Source organism: Physeter macrocephalus, chromosome 14 (genome assembly GCF_002837175.3).
Source record: "Physeter macrocephalus isolate SW-GA chromosome 14, ASM283717v5, whole genome shotgun sequence".
NCBI classification, from domain to species: domain Eukaryota; kingdom Metazoa; phylum Chordata; class Mammalia; order Artiodactyla; family Physeteridae; genus Physeter; species Physeter macrocephalus.
Window position 1 is genome coordinate 82,522,640 of NC_041227.1, and position 20,937 is coordinate 82,543,576.

The 20,937-nt window shown below is 43.3% G+C and overlaps 1 protein-coding gene across 5 annotated transcripts in view; it reads right to left on the reverse strand.

The window, feature by feature from the left end:
• ULK2 (unc-51 like autophagy activating kinase 2) overlaps positions 1-20,937 on the reverse strand; it is an 81,322-nt gene that overhangs the window by 26,128 nt on the left and 34,257 nt on the right. For 3 of the 5 annotated variants that reach the window (XM_024127627.3, XM_024127629.3, XM_024127630.3), the window contains exons 14-20: positions 17,240-17,300; positions 11,022-11,159; positions 7,778-7,923; positions 6,035-6,115; positions 3,886-4,172; positions 2,814-3,001; positions 2,061-2,164 (exon numbers count right to left, since the gene is read on the reverse strand). In XM_024127627.3, coding sequence (XP_023983395.1) covers positions 2,061-2,164; positions 2,814-3,001; positions 3,886-4,172; positions 6,035-6,115; positions 7,778-7,923; positions 11,022-11,159; positions 17,240-17,300 — 1,005 coding nt within the window. Of the gene's footprint in view, positions 1-2,060; positions 2,165-2,813; positions 3,002-3,885; positions 4,176-6,034; positions 6,116-7,777; positions 7,924-11,021; positions 11,160-17,239; positions 17,301-20,937 lie in introns of all 5 variants that reach the window. The other 2 variants (XM_028499919.2, XM_028499920.2) reach the window with 1 other exon arrangement.

The following is a 20,937-nucleotide window of genomic DNA, read 5'->3' on the forward strand; positions in this document are numbered from 1 at the left end:
AAACTCAAAGACAACAGGGGAGACAAAAACAAAGACACCAGAGAAAAGTTCACCCTGATACCTATGGCTACAGCAAACACTAAACACAGCCTAACTCTTAGCCAGATAAACAAAAAAACCCTCACGCTATTTAACTCAATTATATGTCCAGTAATATCATTTCTGGCTTTCAACAAAAAATTAAAAGGCAAGTTAAAAGGTAAAAACAGCTTGAAGAGACAGAGCAAGCACTGAACCAGACTCAGATATAGCACACATATTGGACTTATCACACCAGAAATTATATTAACTTTGATTAATGCTAAGAACTCTAATGGAAAAAATAAACAACATGTAAACGCAAATGAGTAACAAAGCAGAGAGATGGCAACTCTAAGAAAGACTCAAAGGAAATGCTGTAAGTCAGAATCACTGACACAGAAATGAAGAATGTATTTGATGAGCTCATCAACAGACAGGAGGACATGGTTGAGAAGAAAATCAGTTAGCTTGAAGATATGTCAATAGGAACTTCCAAAACTGAAAAGCAAAGAGAAAGGAGAATTAAAACAACAAGAACAACAAAAAAAAATCCCAGAATATCCAAGAACTGTGGGACAACTACAAAGATATAATATACGTGCAACAGGAATATCAAAAGGAGAAAGAGAAAGAAACAGAAGAAATATGTGAAGTAGTGATGATCAAGAAATTTCCAAAATAAATGCAGAACCAAACGTTCCAAGTCCAGGAAGCTTAAAGCAAGCAGTTAGAATGCCAAAAAATCTACATCTGTGCATTTCATCTTCAAACAGCAGAGAATCAAAGAAAAAATCCTGAAAGAAGCCAACGAAAAAAGGTACCTCATTTATAAGAGGAATGAGGGAAAGAATTACACGAGATTTCTCTTCAGAAACCATGCCAGCAAGATGACGGTGGAGTGAAATATCAAGCCCTACAGCACAGAAACCATACTCGGGTGTTTGCTGGTCTAGATATTTCCTCCTTTGGAGGCTCATGGGAGAGACAGTAAAAGAATTACAGAGAAAACAAGAAAAAAGAGGCTCCAATACTGACTCTCAAATTTAAATGGACATAATAATCACGTGGGGAGCTTGTTAAAGACACAGATTTCTAAACTCCTTTCCCAGAAAACTTGATTAAACAAGTCTGGGTTAGGGTCTGGAGCCAGCCCTTTGTTTTCATTTTTTGATAAGCAGTCTAAAGTAATCTAGATGTGGGTCCATGGACATAAAGTTCCCTGGAACAACTATGAAAGAGCCAGGGACCTCAGTGACCTATGGTTCTTTATAGGTTGGGCTTGCTGTATAAGAAAATGCTCAAGAGTACATATGTGTAAGGCAACTTTGGCCAGTGTTATCCTACTGATAAAAAGCAGTCTTGGTCAGCATCTAACTTCTAACTGCTGCTGATCTGCTGATCATCAAGACACTCAACATGTCCCTGTCTTGACAGGCTCCTAAGAAATTAGATGAGATGACGGACTGGATGAAGAAATCTGGTCAACAGGTTTGTGAACAGTCAACAGAAGTAGATGGGCAGAGTAATTACCCCCATGCCCAAGCCAAAGATGCCCACGTCCTGACCCCTGAAACTTGTAAATAGGCTATGTTACATGGCAAAGGGGAACTAAAGCTGCAGATGGAACCAGGGCTGCTCATCAGCTGAACTTAAAGAGATTATCCAGATTATCCAGTGGGTCCTATGTAATCACAAGGGTCCTTTAAGTGTAGACTAAGGGGGCAGAAGGTCTGAGTCTAGGCTGACCATTGCTGGCTTTCACAGTTGAAGGGGCCACAAGCCAAGGGATGAGGGCAGCCTCCAGAAGCTGCAAAAGGCCAGGAAGTGCACTCTCCCCGAGAGCCTGCAGAAGGAACCAGCCCTGCCTACACCTTGATTTTAGTCTAGTGAGACCCACTGTGGACTTCTGCCCTCCAGAACTGTAAAATAATATATCTGTGTTGTTTTTAAGCTACCAAGCTTGTGGTAATTTGTTACAGCAGCAATAGGAAAGTTAACAAACAGATTACCTGCCTAAAAAGAAACCGGACTTCTCTTACCTATATCCATTGGTCGTTCTGTATTTAAACTGTCCGTGCTGCCCTGATGTCCACCTAAAGGTGTTTTTACTGGTTGATCTGATAATTTCCCAGTACTGACAGATCTAAAAAGAAGGATAATAATGAAAATGTATACTTTTAAAAAGATCCAGACATATCAGCAATAAGGGTGATTTAAGCCAAGCCATAAAAGGGTTAAAGGAAAGTCAGAGAACAAGGAGACAAAAAATAGAGACCAAACAATTCAAGGTAGAGATAAACTTCAATACCCAAAATAAACAAAAAGGCAGAAACAGACTACTCAGGAAACTCAGGGAGAGCTCTGGACTCCCACAGGTATAGGCAACAGCTATGGTTTTCAGATATTCTAAGTGTATGCAGTTCCTTACACGTGTACAGTGTCATTAACCACTGGCATAAACCAGCTCCTAATCGGGTATGGCTGTTTTATGATAGGAATAGATGCACTGTTACAGTTTCCACATTTTGGGCTGGAAGGAAATGGCGTCTCTTAGGGTCTGGCTGTTTTATGATAGGAATGGATGCACTGTTACAGTTTCCACGTTTAGGGCTGGAAGGAAATGGCGTCTCTTAGTGTCTGGCTGTTTTATGATAGGAATGGATGCACTGTTACAGTTTCCACGTTTTGGGCTGGAAGGAAATGGCGTCTCTTAGGGTCTGGCTGTTTTATGATAGGAATGGATGCACTGTTAGTTTCCACGTTTAGGGCTGGAAGGAAATGGCGCCTCTTACCTGCCAAACGCTGCCCTGACCTGCTGCTCGGACTTCTGCCTCTCCCCTCCTTGTACTGAGAGACAGTGAGAGCATCCCCGTGGGTCACTCCCATCTTTCGACTGCCCCTCAGAAGGCCCGCGGCGAGTGGCCAAGGCTAGCAGGTTGGAAGATGCTTGCGTTTTCGGGATTTTGAAAGGAGCCGTGGTCTAAGGGAACACATGTAAACTGGTTGCTATGACATAGCAATGTTCAGAACCGTCAGGCTCGTGGCACAGTAGCCGGAGCAGAGACTCCAGACTCTGTCAGTCTTGGATTCTTATCTCGGCTCTTCTGCTTCCAGTCCCTGTGACCTTGAGAGCTCATTTACACTACAGGCCTGTTTCCTTTTTTCAGGATTAAATGGGAACGTGTATAGAAAGCATTCAGCAAGTAAAGGACTTACACTTTGCCTGGTACATGGCAGGTGCTGATTAAATTGCAGCTATCCTCTTCCTGAAGGCTGTCTACAAAGTACTTATGATACCAGCTCATGACCTACTACTGAGAGTTAAGCTACTCCATGGTATTGCTGCTTCCACATCCACCGTGCTTGGCTATGCAGCCTGCAGGGACCTTAAATTGACACCAGCCCCTTGTACAAGCACACGCCCTAGACAGCAGCCCACAGAATCGCAAATAAATGTACGTTCCGGATATGACTTCCCTGACAGGCCTGGTGATCTCCCCCCGTCTCCCAGGGCCTTCCCGCTGTGTGCCCCTTAGACAAGACCCCCGTGGAACTTATCACAACCCTGCTCTTTTGGTTTGGATTGACCCATCCAGCCTTAGCCCGGGAACCCCAGAGCACGCCACCACAGACCCTAATAAAGGCATGTGCCCAGGTCCTGTCTCTCTCTGCACTTTGACTTGACTTCCCCGTGTGGCATCTGGGTGCTTCTTCCAGGACCGGTGAGTAACCAACTTCTCTATTTCAATTTCTCCTGTGGTCTGTTGCTGGACCTCAGCTGACCACCCGGAACAAAATGCCCCAGCTAAAAAAATGTTAATTTAGCAAAGTCACAACATCTACAAAAGGGCTTAATAAACACACCTTAGTAGGAGAGCCAATGATTGTTGGTAATGGAGTTTTGAAGAACCAGTCAGAACTCCGCGGGGAGGACCCCGCGTGCTTGGTGGGAGAGGTCCCAAGGCTGCCGGGCCGACTGGGCTGGGGGGAGCAGCTGCACCCAGCCCCGGCGTGGGACGGGCACACGGGGTCTGAGTGCTGCTTTCTGAGCTTCTGCTTGTTCTGGTAGATGTCGGCGAGGGTGGAGGCGCTCTGCGGTCTAGCACCCAACAAGAGTGGCTGTGGCGACGGAGGCTGCAGCACGGGAGAGCCTGCTGAGGACACAGAGACAGCGTTAACCCAAAGGGAAGAAGAAGTGCAGGGCAGAACCTGGCGAGTTAAGAGGACACCTCTTCAAGGAGAGTTCCAATGAATGTCTTGTTTCCCGTGAGATATTCTAAAAGTTGTTTACCTGGCAAGAGACATTTTTTGGCATCCTTTACAAACAGTGACAAGCACGCTGCGGTTGGCCTTCCCAGGAGACAGGGGTTAGTGACGACGGGTCTGTCAGCTGTTTTACCAACAGCGGGCACACAACTCCATTAACGTAACATCTAGTCAGCACCACAGAGAGCTAAAGAGCGCGTAAAGCCAACGAAAACAACGAAAATCTACATGGAATGAGATGATTTCCACTCTTTATATCGATACGTATGTGTGTATTATCAATGTAATTATTCTTTTTTCTCACATAGCAACTACAAGAAACTTTTCAAGCTAACCTAGAATAGCTCTTTATTCAAAAAAGAATGTTGGAAAGAAAATTAGAAAGATAATATACTTCTCCTGGATTTTATTTTGTCTAAAAATAACAAGCATACGCATATTCATTTTTGTCAGTTTCACGAAATTCATTTAAAACCTGAAGTATCCAACTTCTCTACAAAGAAAACACTTGTCCACAGACATTCTTGCCTCTTAAGGGGACACTGGGTGATGGCGTCTCGACAGGATAAACAGCTGTGGCTACAACGGGAGAACCCCCCCAACCCTGCTATTGCTGACCTGACGGTCGCTAAGCCTGGGCTCCGTTACAAATTCCGTGGAGCCTCTTGCTGCCAAACTACCACCAGTAATGTTAGAGACACACAGACCTTTTTGGTGGCTGATAACCATCACCTTTCCCAAGACAGACAGCGATAAAAAGGAGCTCTTGCTGCTGACCACTCCTGGCTTGATCGCATCCTAAATCTACTACTTGATTTTTCAGAAGTGGGTTCTGCCATACATGTGTGTATATACGTACACATACCCAAATAAACAGTGACAAAATGTTATGATCCGGAGAAAGTTAATCAAGCTTTATTTTTAAAGAAACACAAAATATGAAACACTAAACCTAGAAAAGAGTGCTTTTCTTTTCTTTAAAAAACCTCTAATTAACTTTTTTTTTTTTTTGCAGCTGCGTTGGGTCTTTGCTGCTGCACGCAAGCTTTCTCTAGCTGCGGAGATGGGGGGCTACTCTTTGTTGCAGTGTCCAGGCTTCTCTTGTTGCGGAGCACGGGCTCTAGTCGTGCAGGCTTCAGTAGTTGCGGCGCACGGGCTTAGTTGCTCCGCGGCATGTGGGATCTTCCCCGGACCAGGGATCAAACCCCTGTCCCCTGCATTGGCAGGCGGATTCTTAACCACTGCGCCACCAGAGACGTCCCAAGAGTGCTTTTCTAAGTAACACAGCATTCCTTTAACTGCCCAACTCCTCAAACGCACATACAATAAAATGTGACTTATCAAAGTGTGATTTGCACAGATCTTTTCAGGAATATATATTTCATGTCATAAAGCAAATAAACATCCATAGTTCTTTTTTATCTGGTCCTAAGTGGTAGCTCTTATCAAAACCAGTATTAACCAAAATAATGAAATTTCATTTTCTAGATCGATTTTCATTATCTGTGCGACAACAACCGGAGTTTAGCCACACTGTGTAATTCCTAGGACTCGGTCTCATAAAAGAATCCTATACGTAGGCGATAACCAACTGGCAATGATACACTAGAGCGCATTAGCATAAAAAACAGGAAAGCAGAGAAAATACTTCACATAAATTCTGTTGGCTTGTTAAGAGTGGAAAAACATATCTCAAATTCACGTACGACGGGATTTAAACTATTAACATTGCGAGTCCATCTCCTACCTGACCAGTTCCTGCTCCTGGATTCCTGGCCCTGAGGATGCCCACAGCAGCACTGACTAAACTGCTCAGGAATGGTGCCAACTGTGAAGAAGGGAAGGGTAAAGCAGGGAGAAATGGCTCACAACTAATACACCATGGAAAAGGCGACACATGCACAGATCGTACATTACAGTTGACACAATTTAACTAGCGAAGATGTAGTTCAGCTCACACGTACTAAGCGACAGCGTGCTGGGCACGCTGAGATCAAAGCACCGTAGGACCTGCCCGGAGGGCAGAGACTGGGCAAGAGCCAGGCAAACCTTTGACGTGGGTCTCAGGCGTGGAGCTGCTGGGGCCCAGCTGCTGCCCGTCCACCCGCCGCATTCCCCTCCCGCCGAGGTTGCCCCCGGGCTGGCCCAGCCTGACCGTGCGGGTCACGGGGATTCTGGGTGGCTTGTGCCTGGGGGCGCTCCTCAGAACTCACTGGCCGCCGAGACGCCTGCCCAGCCTTCTCCCCCGGGGGTCAGGTACAAGGTGGTCAGAAGGGGCGCCCTGCGGCCCCTGCTTCCTCCCCGCTCTCCCTCACAGCGGCTGCCCAGGCGCTCCCTGCACATTTCTGCAGCCCCCTTCTTTGTACCTACAGCTGCGAACCCGAATTAACAAGAACGGGAGGCGGGAAAGGTTTCCGGGAGCTCAAGCAGACGAGAGGCGTGTGTCTCCAGCAGCGGGGGAGCAGCGGGCGGAGACTCGACCCCGAGGGAGGGTCGCCTCCCTGAGAGCAAGGGTTGGGGCCTCGTCCGCAAACTCCGGGGGGCCCGGGGGCCTCTGAGGGGGCGAGGACGGGCCAAGACTTTGCTTGAAGATTTTTCAGCTAAAAGTAGTGTCCAAACCACTGCCACGGGGGAGTGGTGACATAAACTTTTAAAAAACATCATCACTGTGGTTTTCGCTTTGCGAACCGAGGCTCCCTGGCGAGGGTTCGGTCCTGCTCGCTCCGCCTGGTTCCGAGACGCGCCCCTCCCTCCCAGTCCTACTCCGGGGCGGAGACGGAGGGTGGGGCCTGCCCCTTTGGATGCGCGCGCTGGCCCTCCCGGCTCTCCGTACTCCCCCACGTAGCCGCTAGGAGGCGGCTGCTCACGGACTCCTGGATCTCCGTTGCCCTGGCCCCTCTCGCGTGTGTTCTGAAGCTGGAGTGTTTTCTTAGTTAAGCCCCTGAAAATGTGGTTCGAGGTCTTCCTGTTGGGTTGAAATTGGCTGTTCTGTGGCCTCCCTGCGTGCCTTGGGCGGCTATTTTCGAGCTCCCCGTGTTGCTGCCCGCAGTGTCCAGGAGAGGTGGGAGGATCTGCAGTGGAGCTGCCACCCGGTCCCCCCGCAGCGGGAAGGCCTCTGGTGGATGTAACCCAGCGCCGTCACGTACTCTACTGCCTTTTAATCCTCCTAACTCCCAGTGCCAAGTAGGGTAGGCATTTTACGTACTCTCACCTAGGGTTTCTGAGTTTGTGTTTAGAGCCCAAACCCAGTGGAGGTGCTTTTTATCCGCAAGATCCATTTATATTATCCTGTTTCCGACAGCCGTCTTAATGGCTTTATACAGAGATTCTCAAGAGGGAATCAGAGCAGGTTAGGGTTGGAGGGGCGGGATATGGCTCCCAGTCAGCTGGGACTCACTGCCATCGTGAGCCAGTGTTCCTAAAGGGAGTGTCCTGTCGCACTGGTCATAATGAAAGAAGGTTGGAAACAACTGCTATAAATTCTCCTTACCCGAAGGGGAAGGTGAGTAAGGCCTGGAAGACCCCGTGGAGAGTCTTCGTCCGACCGCCTGTACTGTGTCTGCCGCCGCTGGGGAGCAGGATCCCAGCCGGGGGAAGCCCATGGGGCTGGTGTTAGACCTCCGTACCACCGCAGATCTAAAGGGAAAAATAATATTACTCCCTCACCGGCAGGTTCTAGGACTTTATTTCTGTCCTTTTTCCTAAAACTTCCTAACAATATGCCGTGGAGTAGATTTTTTAAACATATGGAACATAGTCATATGCAACAAACATAAAACCTATAAAATTATACAGAGTGAGGTCTCCCTCCCATCCTTCTGTCCGTCTACCTAATTCCCAACACTTCCTCAATCCTGCTCAAAAGGTTACCATTTTTTTTAGTTTCTAATGTATCCTTCCAGAGTTCCTTAATTCAAATACAAGCAAACTGAATATATAATCTTATTTTCATCTTGTTTTAACAAAGGTAATAGACTCCATACCAATCATTTTCAACTTTTTTGGTCTTAGATCCCCTTTATATTCTTAAAGTTACTGAAGATACCAGAGAGTTTTTATTTATGCAACTTATTATATCTATTGATTTTTATGGTACTAGAAGTTAAAACTGAGAAATTTTTGTAATTATGAATTCATTAAAAATAAACTTATGACACAAGATTATGAAAAATATTTTCCAAAACAAATTATTGAGAAGGATGACATTATTTTACATTTTGCAAATCTCTAATGTCTAGCTCAAGAGATGGCAGTTGGGTATTCGTAACTGTTTCTACATTCAGTCTGTTAATACGTGTTATTTTGGGAGAAATACATGAAGAAAATACTGCCTTATAAATTTGTAACTGGAAATAGGAGGAGCACTTTGGTAGCCTTTCAGATACTGTGACACTCCTCTTTGATGCTACCCCAAAACTCAGCAAGTGGTCATTTCTAAGATCAGCTGCAATATGGAATCTGAAACCGCATCGGTAAAATTTGTTCTCTGTTCCATTAAACTCCATTCTCTGGCAAAAGTATCTTGTACTTGGAATGGAACTTATATCTATGTATGCTTTTTAAAAAATTTGGTCAGTTGGAAAATACTGGTTGACAGAGTTATAAAGATATTCCAAACGCTGACGCATTATACAATATCAAAAAGTCACATTCAGGGCTTCCCTGGTGGCGCAGTGGTTGAGAGTCCGCCTGCCAATGCAGGGGACACGGGTTCGTGCCCCGGTCCGGGAGGATCGTGCATGCCGCGAAGCGGCTGGGTCCGTGAGCCATGGCCGCTGGGCCTGCGCGTCCGGAGCCTGTGCTCCGCAACGGGAGAGGCCACAACAGTGAGAGGCCCGCGTACCGCAAAAAAAAAAAAAAAAAAAAAAAAGTCACATTCATATCAAAATATCACCACCAACTTAGTTCACTTTTGACAAAATGGCTGTCAACACCACAGCCACAGCTGTCCTCTCAAGCACCAGGTGTTCCATGAAAAAGTGGCTAAAATTCAGCTCACAATGAAAACAACCATACAAGGGCTGTGCCTTAGGGCCGCCACTCCGATGTGCAGCAAAGGTGCTTTATGCCTCCTTTCCACTCAAGGTCGAGATATTCAAAGAGAGATAATACCTTTCACTGTTTCACTAAAGACACTCCTCGGTACTAAAAGTGTGTGGAGGTAAAGAGACCGGGGCTAACAGCAGAACGGGAGCTCCCGTGATGTGTCCTGAGGCACCAGCAGCTTTCACATCACTGTGTTCACACCAACAGTGCACGTGTCAGCGCGGTGAAGAAAGCAAACAGCATCCTGGAATTACCATGGAAACAGTCTCCACCTCATGGACCCTCTGAAATGGAGCCGCAGACCACACTTTGAGAACCACTGCTAGTGCGCTGTTATTCACTTTGCTGTTTTCATTTTATAATGTACCTTGGAAACCGCCCTACCTCACCACACAGAGAGCTTCCTGACTCTCTCTGGAAGGTGTTCCACTGTCACAGATGGATCAGAATAAATGTGTCCCTTACTGGTGGGCACTGGGCTTGTTGCTCATCTTTTGCTGTTGTAACAATTAACCACTTTGTACACATACGATTTTATATACAGGCAAGGAATATATATCTTAGAATAAGTTACCAGAAGCTGACTGATGGGTCAAAGGATATATGCATTACTGATTTTCACAGATATGGCCAAATACCTTTCCTAGAAGTTTTCTTAATTTACATCGTACAAGACGGTGAGGATCCTTTTCCATTCACTGAGCTATTCCTTTGGTGGGTCCTTTTAATCTAAAATCTTGTCTCCTCCAATTTTGGAAAAAACTTTCTTAATTATTTCCTGGAAATTTTCTTCCTCGATATTATAGTTTTCTTTCTAAAATGCCTAAACTAATTAATCCTTGAAGAGTATTATTAATTCACACTTTCCATCTTCTTGAATTGATTATTTCAAATATTTCCTCAACTCTGTCTTCCAACATTTATTTTTAATTCAGTTATTCTATTTTGTAATGTTCAAGAGGTCTTTTTTACTTCGCTTGTTTTCAGTAGCATTTCGTTCTTACTTACAGATGCAGTCTCTAACCTAGTTCTAAGGTACTAGTTCTTCACGTAAGTTTTCCTCTCTTTGCACTCATGCACTTTCCTCCAGATGCAGCTTTCCTGCTCTCTGCCATCCGCCTCCGTCTGGCCACCCCGCCTGAGCTAAGACTCCGGCTGCCCTGTTTTGCCTGAGCCCTGCCTGCTCACACACTTACCCTGCCCGGTGGCGACAGGTGGCACCCCTCCGTTGTTCTCTTTCTCACTTCCAGAAACATGTTGGAAGCACTCACCAACTCAATACTTATTCTCGTTTTACTTGTTTTTGTGGACTTATACCTTTGTCATTCCTTTTCTATTTGAGTGGGGTTTTAGGATGTGGGAGAAATAAATCATATGTACATAGTCTGCTAAAACTGGTGAGATTTCATTTTTTAACAAGTTCTTCCTCAATTCTTAAAAATAATTATACTTGTGGAAAAAATATATATATATATCTCATACTATATTAATTACCCAGCCAAGCTTAAATATCATTTAAATAGATCCATTACAAAAAATTTTATTATTATTCAATTTTGTACATCTCCATTATACACATACGTAAGAGTCTAAGTCGACCATGGAAATTAACAGATCTTTCAATCACAACAACAACAATTTTAAAAGAAAGCAAGAGGAATTGGGAAAGGAAGCAACTGCTAGCTTACCTTGGAGAGCCATGGAGATTTGTGCCAGAGCTGGCAGTGGAGGTGAGGTTCTGCTCTATGCGCTGGTAGTTCCTAATCTGAGTAGGGACGGGAATGGGGGTGGCTGCGCTGTAAGGGGACACAGTGGGCTGACACTGCCTGCAGACATCATTCATTGAAAAAGGAAAGAAATACAAGTGAGACCACTTTCCTTTCATCTGTCGCACTGGTGGTATTTAGAGGAAATTCTATAAGAAGCCAAATGATCACTTCTGAATGTGAATAAGAAATGATCATCTTGAAAATATACATAAAGCCAAAAAAAACACACTTGTCCTTTACAGAAGTCTACTGGCCTGCACATGCACATTGAGGAGGAAGACTTGTAAGGAGAAGGGGACAAACGCCCCTCTGCAACAACAGGAAAGAGCCACAGGCCGCAAAACGCAGCTTCATCTGCTCACACTCTGCTAGTCACTCCTCATGCAAGAGGAGGAACACTTCGAGGAAAATATGCTGGGTAAACGAACAGGAAGTTCAAGAGTAGAGATGACTGGAATGTTTACAAAAGTTATGAGTGCAGTAAGCGTTCCCAAGGAACTTGGACTTTGATGAAGACTGAAAATACACTGTGTGACTCTCCCTGCACATAACCCATCTGAGGTCCACATTTTGTAGTGTAGCTGGTTTCTTTCCTTTTCATAAATTCAGAAACAGCATGTCCTTAGATGACTTTCAATTCAATTTACAACATACCTTAAAACATCAGGGACAGTACTGGGCCTTAAGAAAGATGAGTTATTTCCTTCTTTTGCCCTTCTGTAATTCTAAAAAAGCCACAACCTCTCCCATTTTTGCCCAATTACAACCTTACAGAGATAAAGAGATTATATATTTAGTTACCTAAACAAACCATATTGTTATCTTCTAAAGTGTCACTTTAGAACTTTGGGAACCATTATTTCAGATTTAAATAAAAAGAAAATCTAGGGACTTCCTGGGTGGTCCAGTGGTTAAGACTCTGCGCTCCCAATGCAGGGGTCCTGGCCTGGATCCCTGGTCAGGGAACTAGATCCCCCATATCTCAACTAAGACCCAGCGCAGCATGCATGCATGAATGAATGAATAAATAAATATTTAAAAAAATAATAATCTAAGAGACAAAAGTACCCCCAAATTATAAGTCTAGATATTAATGGGTAAACAATAAATAAAGATGTAATCTGGGATATCAGTACCATAAAGGTGGGGGGCAGTATACTCTTATACTCTATAGGAGTAGAGTTTTTATATGTGATTGAAGTTGACATCAGTTTCAAATAGATTGTTATAACTTTATTTTATATAATCTCAATGGTAACCTCAAAGAATATACCTACAGAATATACACAATAGGAAATGAGAAGAGAATCAAAGCATATCAGTACTGAAAAAAACAACAAAATACAAAGGTAGTAAGAGAGGAAATGAGGGACAAAAGAGCCACAAGACATACAGAAAAGTAACAAAATGGCAGTAATAAATCTTTCCCTATTAGGCTGGCAGTGAAAAGACGGAAAGAGATATTCCATGCAAATGGTACCTAAAGGAGAGCAGGGGTGGCTACATTAACATCAGACCAAATAGACTTTCAGTCAGATGCTGTTATAAGAAACAAAAAAAGGACATTATATAATGATAAAAGGGTCAATTAACCCGGAAGACATAACAATTATAAATATTCATGCACCAAACATCAGCACTACCACATATATGAGGCACATACATAACAGACTTGAAGGGAGAAAAGACAATTCTACAAAAATAATCGCAGGCTGAACCCACACCCTCAATCATGGATAGAACAACCAGATGGAAGACCAATAAAGAAACAACTGCCTGAACAACACGACAGACAACAGGACCTAACAGACACTGCAGAACACTCCCCCCACTGACAGAACACATTTTTCTCTGATGCACTGGAAACATTCTCCAGGACATACCACATGGTAGGCCACAAAACAAATCTTAACAAATTTAAATCATACAAATATCTTTTCCAATCAATCACAAAGGATAGAAACTAGAAATCAACAGCAGAAGGAAAACTAGAAAATCCACAAATACATGGAAACTAAGCAACACAACCCTTAAACAACCTATGGGTCAAAGAAGAAATCTCGGAAAAAATCAGCAAATAACCTGAGAAAAAGAAAAATGAAAACACAATGTACCAAAACTTATGAGAGGGCTTCCCTGGTGGCGCAGTGGTTAAGAATCCGCCTGCCAATGCAGGCGACACGTGTTCGAGCCCTGGTCCGGGAAGATCCCACATGCCACGGAGCAACTAAGCCCATGCGCCACAACTACTGAGCCTGCGCTCTAGAGCCCGCGAGCCACAACCACTGAAGTCCGCGTGCCACAACTACTGAAGCCCGCACGTCTAGAGCCCGTGCTCCGCAGCAAGAGAAGCCACCGCAATGAGAAGCCCGCGCACCACAACGAAGAGTAGCCCCCGCTCGCCGCAACTAGAGAAAGCCCGTGTGCAGCAACGAAGACCCAATGCAGCCAAAAATAAAATAAATAAAATAAAAATAAATTTAAAAAAAAAAGACAAAACTTATGGGATACAGTGAAAGTAGTGCTAAGATGAAGTTTGTATCTCACATTCGAAAAGGTCTCAAATCAACAATCTAGCTCTATCCCTCAAGGAACTAGAAAAAGAAGACAACTAAACTCAAAGCTAGCAGAAGGAAGGAAATAACAGGTAGATGGCAGAACATATACAGATTGTGCATCTTGATTTATTCAGAACTCTTTTTCTAAGATTCTGGTTGTCTTCCACCTGAGGGAAGGAAATAATAAAGATTAGAGGAGAGGTAAAGAAAACTGAGAAAATGGAAAAACAATAGAAAAAAAATCAAGGAAACTAAGAGTTGGTTTATTTTTTTTAAATAAAAATCAATGAAATTGACAAACCCTTAGCAAGATTAACTAAGGATAAAAGAGAAAAGACTCAAAATCAGAAAGGAAAGAGGGGACATAACTAATGCCACAGAAATAAAAAGGATTTTAAGAGAATTCTGTGAACAATTGCTTACCAACAAACTGATAACCTAGAAGATACAGAAAAAATCCTACAAATACACAAACTACCAAGACTGGATCATGAAGAAAGAAAATGTGAAAGACCATTACTAGTAATGAGACTGAATCAGTAATTGAAAACCTCCCAACAAAGAAAAGTCTAGGACCAGATGGCTTCACTGGTGAATTCTATAGAACAGTTAAAGACCTAACACAAACACCTAAACTCTTCCAAAAATTTGAAGAGGAGGGAACACTCCCAAACTCATTCCATAAGTTCAGCATTACCCTAGTACCAAAGCCAGACACAGACACTACAAGAAAACTACAGAATATCCCTGATGAAGTTTGATGTGAAAATCCTCAACAAAATACTAGCAAACCAAATTCAACAGCACCTTAAAAGGATCAAACACCATGACCAAATGGGATTTACAGTATACCGCCATTAAAAGAACAAGGACAAAAACCACATGATCATCGCAATTGATGCAGAAAGAGCATTTGTCAAAATCCAACACCCTTTCACGATAAAACCACTAAATAAAAGAGGAACAGAAGGAAATTACCTCAATATAATAAAGGTCATACATGAAAAGCCCACAGCTAACAGCATACTCAGTGGTGAAAGACAGAAAGCCTTTCTTCTATGATCAGTAATGAGACAAGAATGGCGACTCTCAACACTTCTATTCAACGTAGAATTCCCAGCCAGAGCAATTAGGCAAGAAAAAGAAATTAAAGACTTTCAAACTGGAAAGGAAGAAGTAAAATTATCTCTGTTCACAGATAACATGACCTTAAATGTAGAAAACTCTAAAGATTTCACATGCAAAAAAACCCCAAAACACATTAGAGCTAGCAAACTCAGCAAAGGTGCAGGATACAAAATCAACACCCACAAATCAGCTGTATTTCCATTTACTAAAAATGAACAATGCCAAAAGGAAATTAAGAAAATAATCTCACTGACAATAGTATCAAAAGAAAAAATACTGAGGAGTAAGTCTAACCAAGGAGACGAAAGACTTGTATGCTGAACACTAAAAAACACTGCTAAAAGAAATGAAAGAAGACATCTCATATTCATAGATTGGATGACTTAGTATTTAAGATGCCCAACAGTACTACCCAAAGTGTTTTATATGGATCAGTGCAATCCCTATCAAAATCCCAATGGTGGGGAAGGGGAAGGGTAAGCTGGGACAAAGTGAGAGAGTGGCATGGACATATATACACTACCAAACGTAAAACAGATAGCTAGTGGGAAGCAGCCGCATAGCACAGGGAGATCAGCTCAGTGGTTTGTGACCACCTAGAGGAGTGGGATAGGGAGGGTGGGAGGGAAGGAGACGCAAGAGGGAAGAGATATGGGAACATATGTATATGTATAACTGATTCACTTTGTTATAAAGGAGAAACTAACACACCATTGTAAAGCAATTATACTCCAATAAAGATGTTAAAAAAAAAATCCCAATGGCAATTTTTGCATAAATAGAAAAATAAAAAAATCTATCCTAGAATTCATATGGAATCTGCAAGGACCCTGAATAGTCAAAATAACCTTGGAAAAGAAGAATAAAATTAGAGGTCTCATACTTCTTCTTTTTATTTTTTATTTTTTTTTGCTGTGCCACACAGCTAGTGGGGTCTTAGTTCCCCAACCGGGGATTCAACCCAGGCCCACAGCAGTGAAAGCACTGAGTCCTAACCATTGGACCGCCAGGGAATTCCCAGAGGTCTCATACTTTTTTATTTAAAAACATATTTCAAGACTTCTCTGGTGGCGCAGTTGTTAAGAATCTGCCTGCCAATGCAGGGGACACAGGTTCGAGCCCTGGTCTGGGAAGATCCCACATGCTGCAGAGCAACTAAGCCCGTGCACCACAACTACTAAGCCTGCACTCTAGAGACCGTGCTCCACAACAAGAGAGGCTACCACAATGAGAAGCCCGCGCACCGCAACAAAGGGTAGCCGCTGCTCGCCACAACTAGAGGAAGCCCGCGCGTAGCAAGGAAGACCCAATGCAGCCAAAAATAAATAAATTTTTAAAAAACCATATTACAAAGCTACAGTAATCAAAACAGTGTGGCACTGGCATAAAGACAGATCTATAGACCAGTAGAGCAGAATAGAGAGCCCAGAAACAAACACTTGCATACATGGACAAATGATCTATGACAAGGGTGCCAGCACCACTCAATGGAGAAAGGACAGTCTCTTCAGCAAATGGTGCTGGGAAAACTAGACATCCACATGCAAAAAATGAAACTGGACCCTTATCTTATGCTGTATACAAAAATCAACTAAAAATAGATTAAAGATCTAAATATAAAAATATAATATACAACCATATAATAGTATATGGAGGGACTTCCCTGGTGGTGCAGTGGTTAAGAATCCGCCTGCAAATGCAGGGGACATGGGTTCAAGCCCTGGTTTGGGAAAACCCCACATGCCGCGGAGCAACTAAGCCCGTGCACCACAACTACTAAGCCTGTGCTCTAGAGCCCGCGAGCCGCAACTACTGAGCCCGCGTGCCACAACTACTGAAGCCTGTGCGCCTAGAGCCCGCGCTCTGGAACAGGAGAAGCCACCGCAATGAGAAGCCCCAGCTCGACACAACTAAAGAAAGCTGGCGCGCAGCAATGAAGACCCAACACAGCCAAAAATAAATACATAAATAAATAAATATATATTAAAAAAAATAATACGTATATGGAGACCTGTTCCACAACATTGTGGATATACTTAAAGCTATTTTTTTTTTTTTTTTGCGATACGCAGGCCTCTCACTGTTGTGGCCTCTCCCGTTGGCGGAGCACAGGCTCCAGACGCACAGGCTCAGCGGCCATGGCTCACGGGCCCAGCCGCTCCGCGGCATGTGGGATCTTCCTGGACCGGGGCACGAACCCACGTCCCCTGCATCAGCAGGCGGACTCTCAACCACTGTGCCACCAGGGAAGCCCCTTAATGCTATTATTGAACTCAAACTGAAAAATGGTTAAGATGGCAGATTTTATGTTTTTTAACACAATTTTAAAAGTTTTTAAAGAATAGACTGTGAAACAAGATAAATTTTACATCAAGAACACAGAGTTCTATAACTTTACTCACACACAAAAAAAATATGAAAAAATGTTTAGTGAAATATATGCAAACATACCCTCCACACACCAAGAACTCATTAGAAGCATGTCTGCCAGCAGTGCCCATCGGCATATCATCTAAAGGAAAAAGAGAAAAATACAGTCAGTTCTGCTATACCACCTGTTTAAAAAATGTATATTGTTCCAACATGACTATTAGGAAACAATCTGATCACAGTACGAATTTACCATTTGCTTATGTTGTGATTTTGCCCATGAGTAACAACAGGTGAGCACGGAACACTGCACCCAGCTGAATTCACAGGCTGCCAACATCAGGTCTTTTCAGGGTAAAGTGTCATACTTATTGCAGTGTATACATATTTTTCACCTTTTAACATGTGCAAAATCTGTGCTGTTTTTATCATGTTCCTTTTCATGTGCCACGGACAAAGGTTTTGAGTGTTGTGCTCCTAATCCCAATTTGCCCATAAACTCTGTGGTTTTTACTGAACTACTTTGCAGGGTGTGGTGACTTTCAGGAACACGTGTGTCACATTCTAGTATAGCTGCCTGTATCTGAAGTCTAATTCACTCTAACGCTGGAGCACCCGCACTCCTGCGTGACACTCTCCTGTGTCTTGCACAGGTAGCTGAACAAGATGTCATGAAACTGGGGCCTCTTGGACACAGATGCCACAGGCCATCATCATGCTCAGACATCATATGTATAAGGGAATAGAGCACAGCTCAGAACACAGGGGCCTGTCACCTCTATACCCACTAGATCATACTGCCCTGTGTGACCTTTACATGGCTGCAAAGGTATAATTCATATGTGTTGATGTGAAATAGCAGTGTTGACCAAATAATATAAATTTTTAAAAATAAAATAAACTATGGTAACCTCAAAATACTCAAAAAGGAAAAAAATCATCACAAATATCCTTTTGAATGGCCATACATGGAACTGTGGCCATTCACAACACATTTACTTTGGTCACTACTCTCATGAAGCTTACATTCTAGTAGCGAAAGAAGGTAATAATACCAGGCAGTGATAAGATGTATAAAAGGAAAATGAATCAGGGTAAGGGGATAAAGAGAGGGGCAAGGAAGGAGTTGATTTTAAAGACAATAGTTTCCTACAGAGGAAACGGGGCAGAGGGGACAGGGTTGGAATCTGGAGTTCACTAAGAGTTCACCTCTTCATTTTGTAGCTTTGAGTTTGGAATCATACATCATTATGAAACAAAATTAAGTCAAAAGAAAAGAACAAGCCCTAGAAATTAAAAATAAAATGAAGCAATGGAACCTAATCATATATCAACTTGGTAGCATAACCACCAGAGGGGAATGAATGCTTTCTTTCTTTTTTTTTTTTTAAGTTCTTTATTGAGGATTTTTTGTTTTTGTTTTTGTTTGGGTTGCGTCTCCGTTGCTGTGCGTGGGCTTTCTCTAGTTGTGGCGAGTGGGGGCTACTCTTTGTTGTGGTGCACAGGCTTCTCATTGCAGTGGCTTCTCCTGTTGTGGAGCACGGGACCTAGAGCGCGTGGGCTTCAGTAGTTGTGGCGCACAGGCTTAGTTGCTCCACGGCATGTGGGATCTTCCTTGACCAGGGATCGAACCCATGTCCCCTGCATTGGCAGGTGGGTTCTTAACCACTGCGCCACCAGGGAAGTCTGGGGATGCTTTCAAGTGACTTTAAACTCAGTGATTTAATTGCGGGGTGCGGGGGGGGTGGACACCCAACTCCAGGCCCCTGTAGTCCTCCTGTTCCACCTGAGGCAAGAGGAAGAATCTGAAACACCTGTGAAGTTCACAGCCCAGAGGCACAGGCTCAACGCAAGGCAGAGCCCCAATCACAGGACTCGCCCACTCCTCACCACCACATCACTAAAGGCCTATTGACAGCAGGTCCTTTCACCCGGTACATCATGTGCGCCTATCAAGAAAGAATTACAGGGCTTCCCTGGTGGCGTAGTGGTTAAGAATCCGCCTGCCAATGCAGGGGACACGGGTTCGAGCCCTGGTCCGGGAAGATCCCACATGCCACAGAGCAACTAAGCCCGTGCGCCACAACTACTGAGCCTGCGCTCTAGAGCTTGCGAGCCACAACTACTGAGCCCAAGTGCTGCAACTACTGAAGCCCCCACGCCTAGAGCCCATGCTCTGCAACAAGAGAAGCCACCGCAATGAGAAGCCTGCGCACTGCAACGAAGAGTAGCCCCCGCTCGCCGCAACTAGAGAAAGCCTGCGTGTGGCAATGAAGACCCAACACAGCCAAAAATAAAAATAAATAAATTTATTTTTTTAAAAAAAGAGAATTATAAGGCATATCAAAAGGCAAAAAAACCCCACACTTTGAAGAGACAGAGCAAGCATCAGACCAGACATGGTGGGGATGTTGCAATTATCAGACAGGAAATTTAAAACAAGTATGATTAATATGCTCAGGGCTCTAATGGGGGAAAGCAGACAGTATGCAAGAACAGATGAGGAAGGTAAGCAGAGATGGAAATCCTAAGAAAGATCCAAAAAGAAATGCTGGAGATAAACACTGTAACATTAATGAAGAATGTCTTTGGTGTGCTTATTAGTAGACTGGACATGTTTGAGGACAGAATCTCTGAGCAAGAGTATTATTTCAAGAGAATCCTTGAAAACCCAAAAACAAAGAGAACAAAGACTTAAAAAAAAACACCCAAAAAACAGAACAGAATATCCACAGTCTGTGGGACAACTATAAAAAGTGCAACATATTGCATAATGGTGATTCCAGGAGGAGAAAAAAGAGAAGCAACAGAAGGAAATATTTGAAACAATGACTGAGAATTTCCCCCAAATTAATGTCAGACACCAAGCTGCAGATCCAGGAAGCTCAGAAAACACCCAGCAGAGTAAATGCCCCAAACATGTCAGCATGTCCTTTTCAAATTACAGAAAATCAAACATAAAGAAAATATCCTGAAAGAAGCCAGAGGAAAGGAACACCATACCTACAGAGGAACAAAGATAAGAATTACATAGACTTCTCCTCAGAAACCATGCAAGCAGAAAGAGAGTGGAGGGAAATATTTAAGGTGTTGAGAGAAATAAACCACCAACTTAGAATTCTGTACCCTGCAAAATTATCCTCCAAAATGAAGGAGAAATAAAGACTCCCAGACAAATAAAAATTGAGGGGATTTGCTGCCAGTAGATCTGCCTTGCAAGAACTTCTTTAGAGAGAAGGAAAATAATATGGATCAGAAAACTGAATCTACATAAAGAAAGGAAGAACACTGAAGAAGGAATAAGTGAAGGTAAAATAAAAACTTTTATTTTTATTATTATTTTTTAATTGGAGTAAAATTGCTTTACAATGTTGTTAAGTTTCTGCTGTACAATGAAATGAATCAGCTGTATGTAGACATATATCCCCTCCCTCTTGGACCTCCCTCCCACCCGTCTAGGTCGTCACAGAGCACCGAGATGATCTCCCTGTGCTATACAGCAGGTTCCCACTAGCTACCTATTTTACACAATAGTGTATTTATGTCAAACCTAAGCTCCCAATTCATCCTAGCTTCCCCTTCTCCACCGTGTCCACATGTCCATCCTCTATGTCTATGTCTCTATTCCTGCCCTGGAACTAGGTTCATCTGTACCATTTTTCTAGATTCCACACATATGTGTTAATATACGATATTTGTTTTTCTCTTTCTGGCTTACTTCACTCTGTATGACAGACTCTAGGTCCATCCACATCTCTACAAATGACCCAATTTCATTC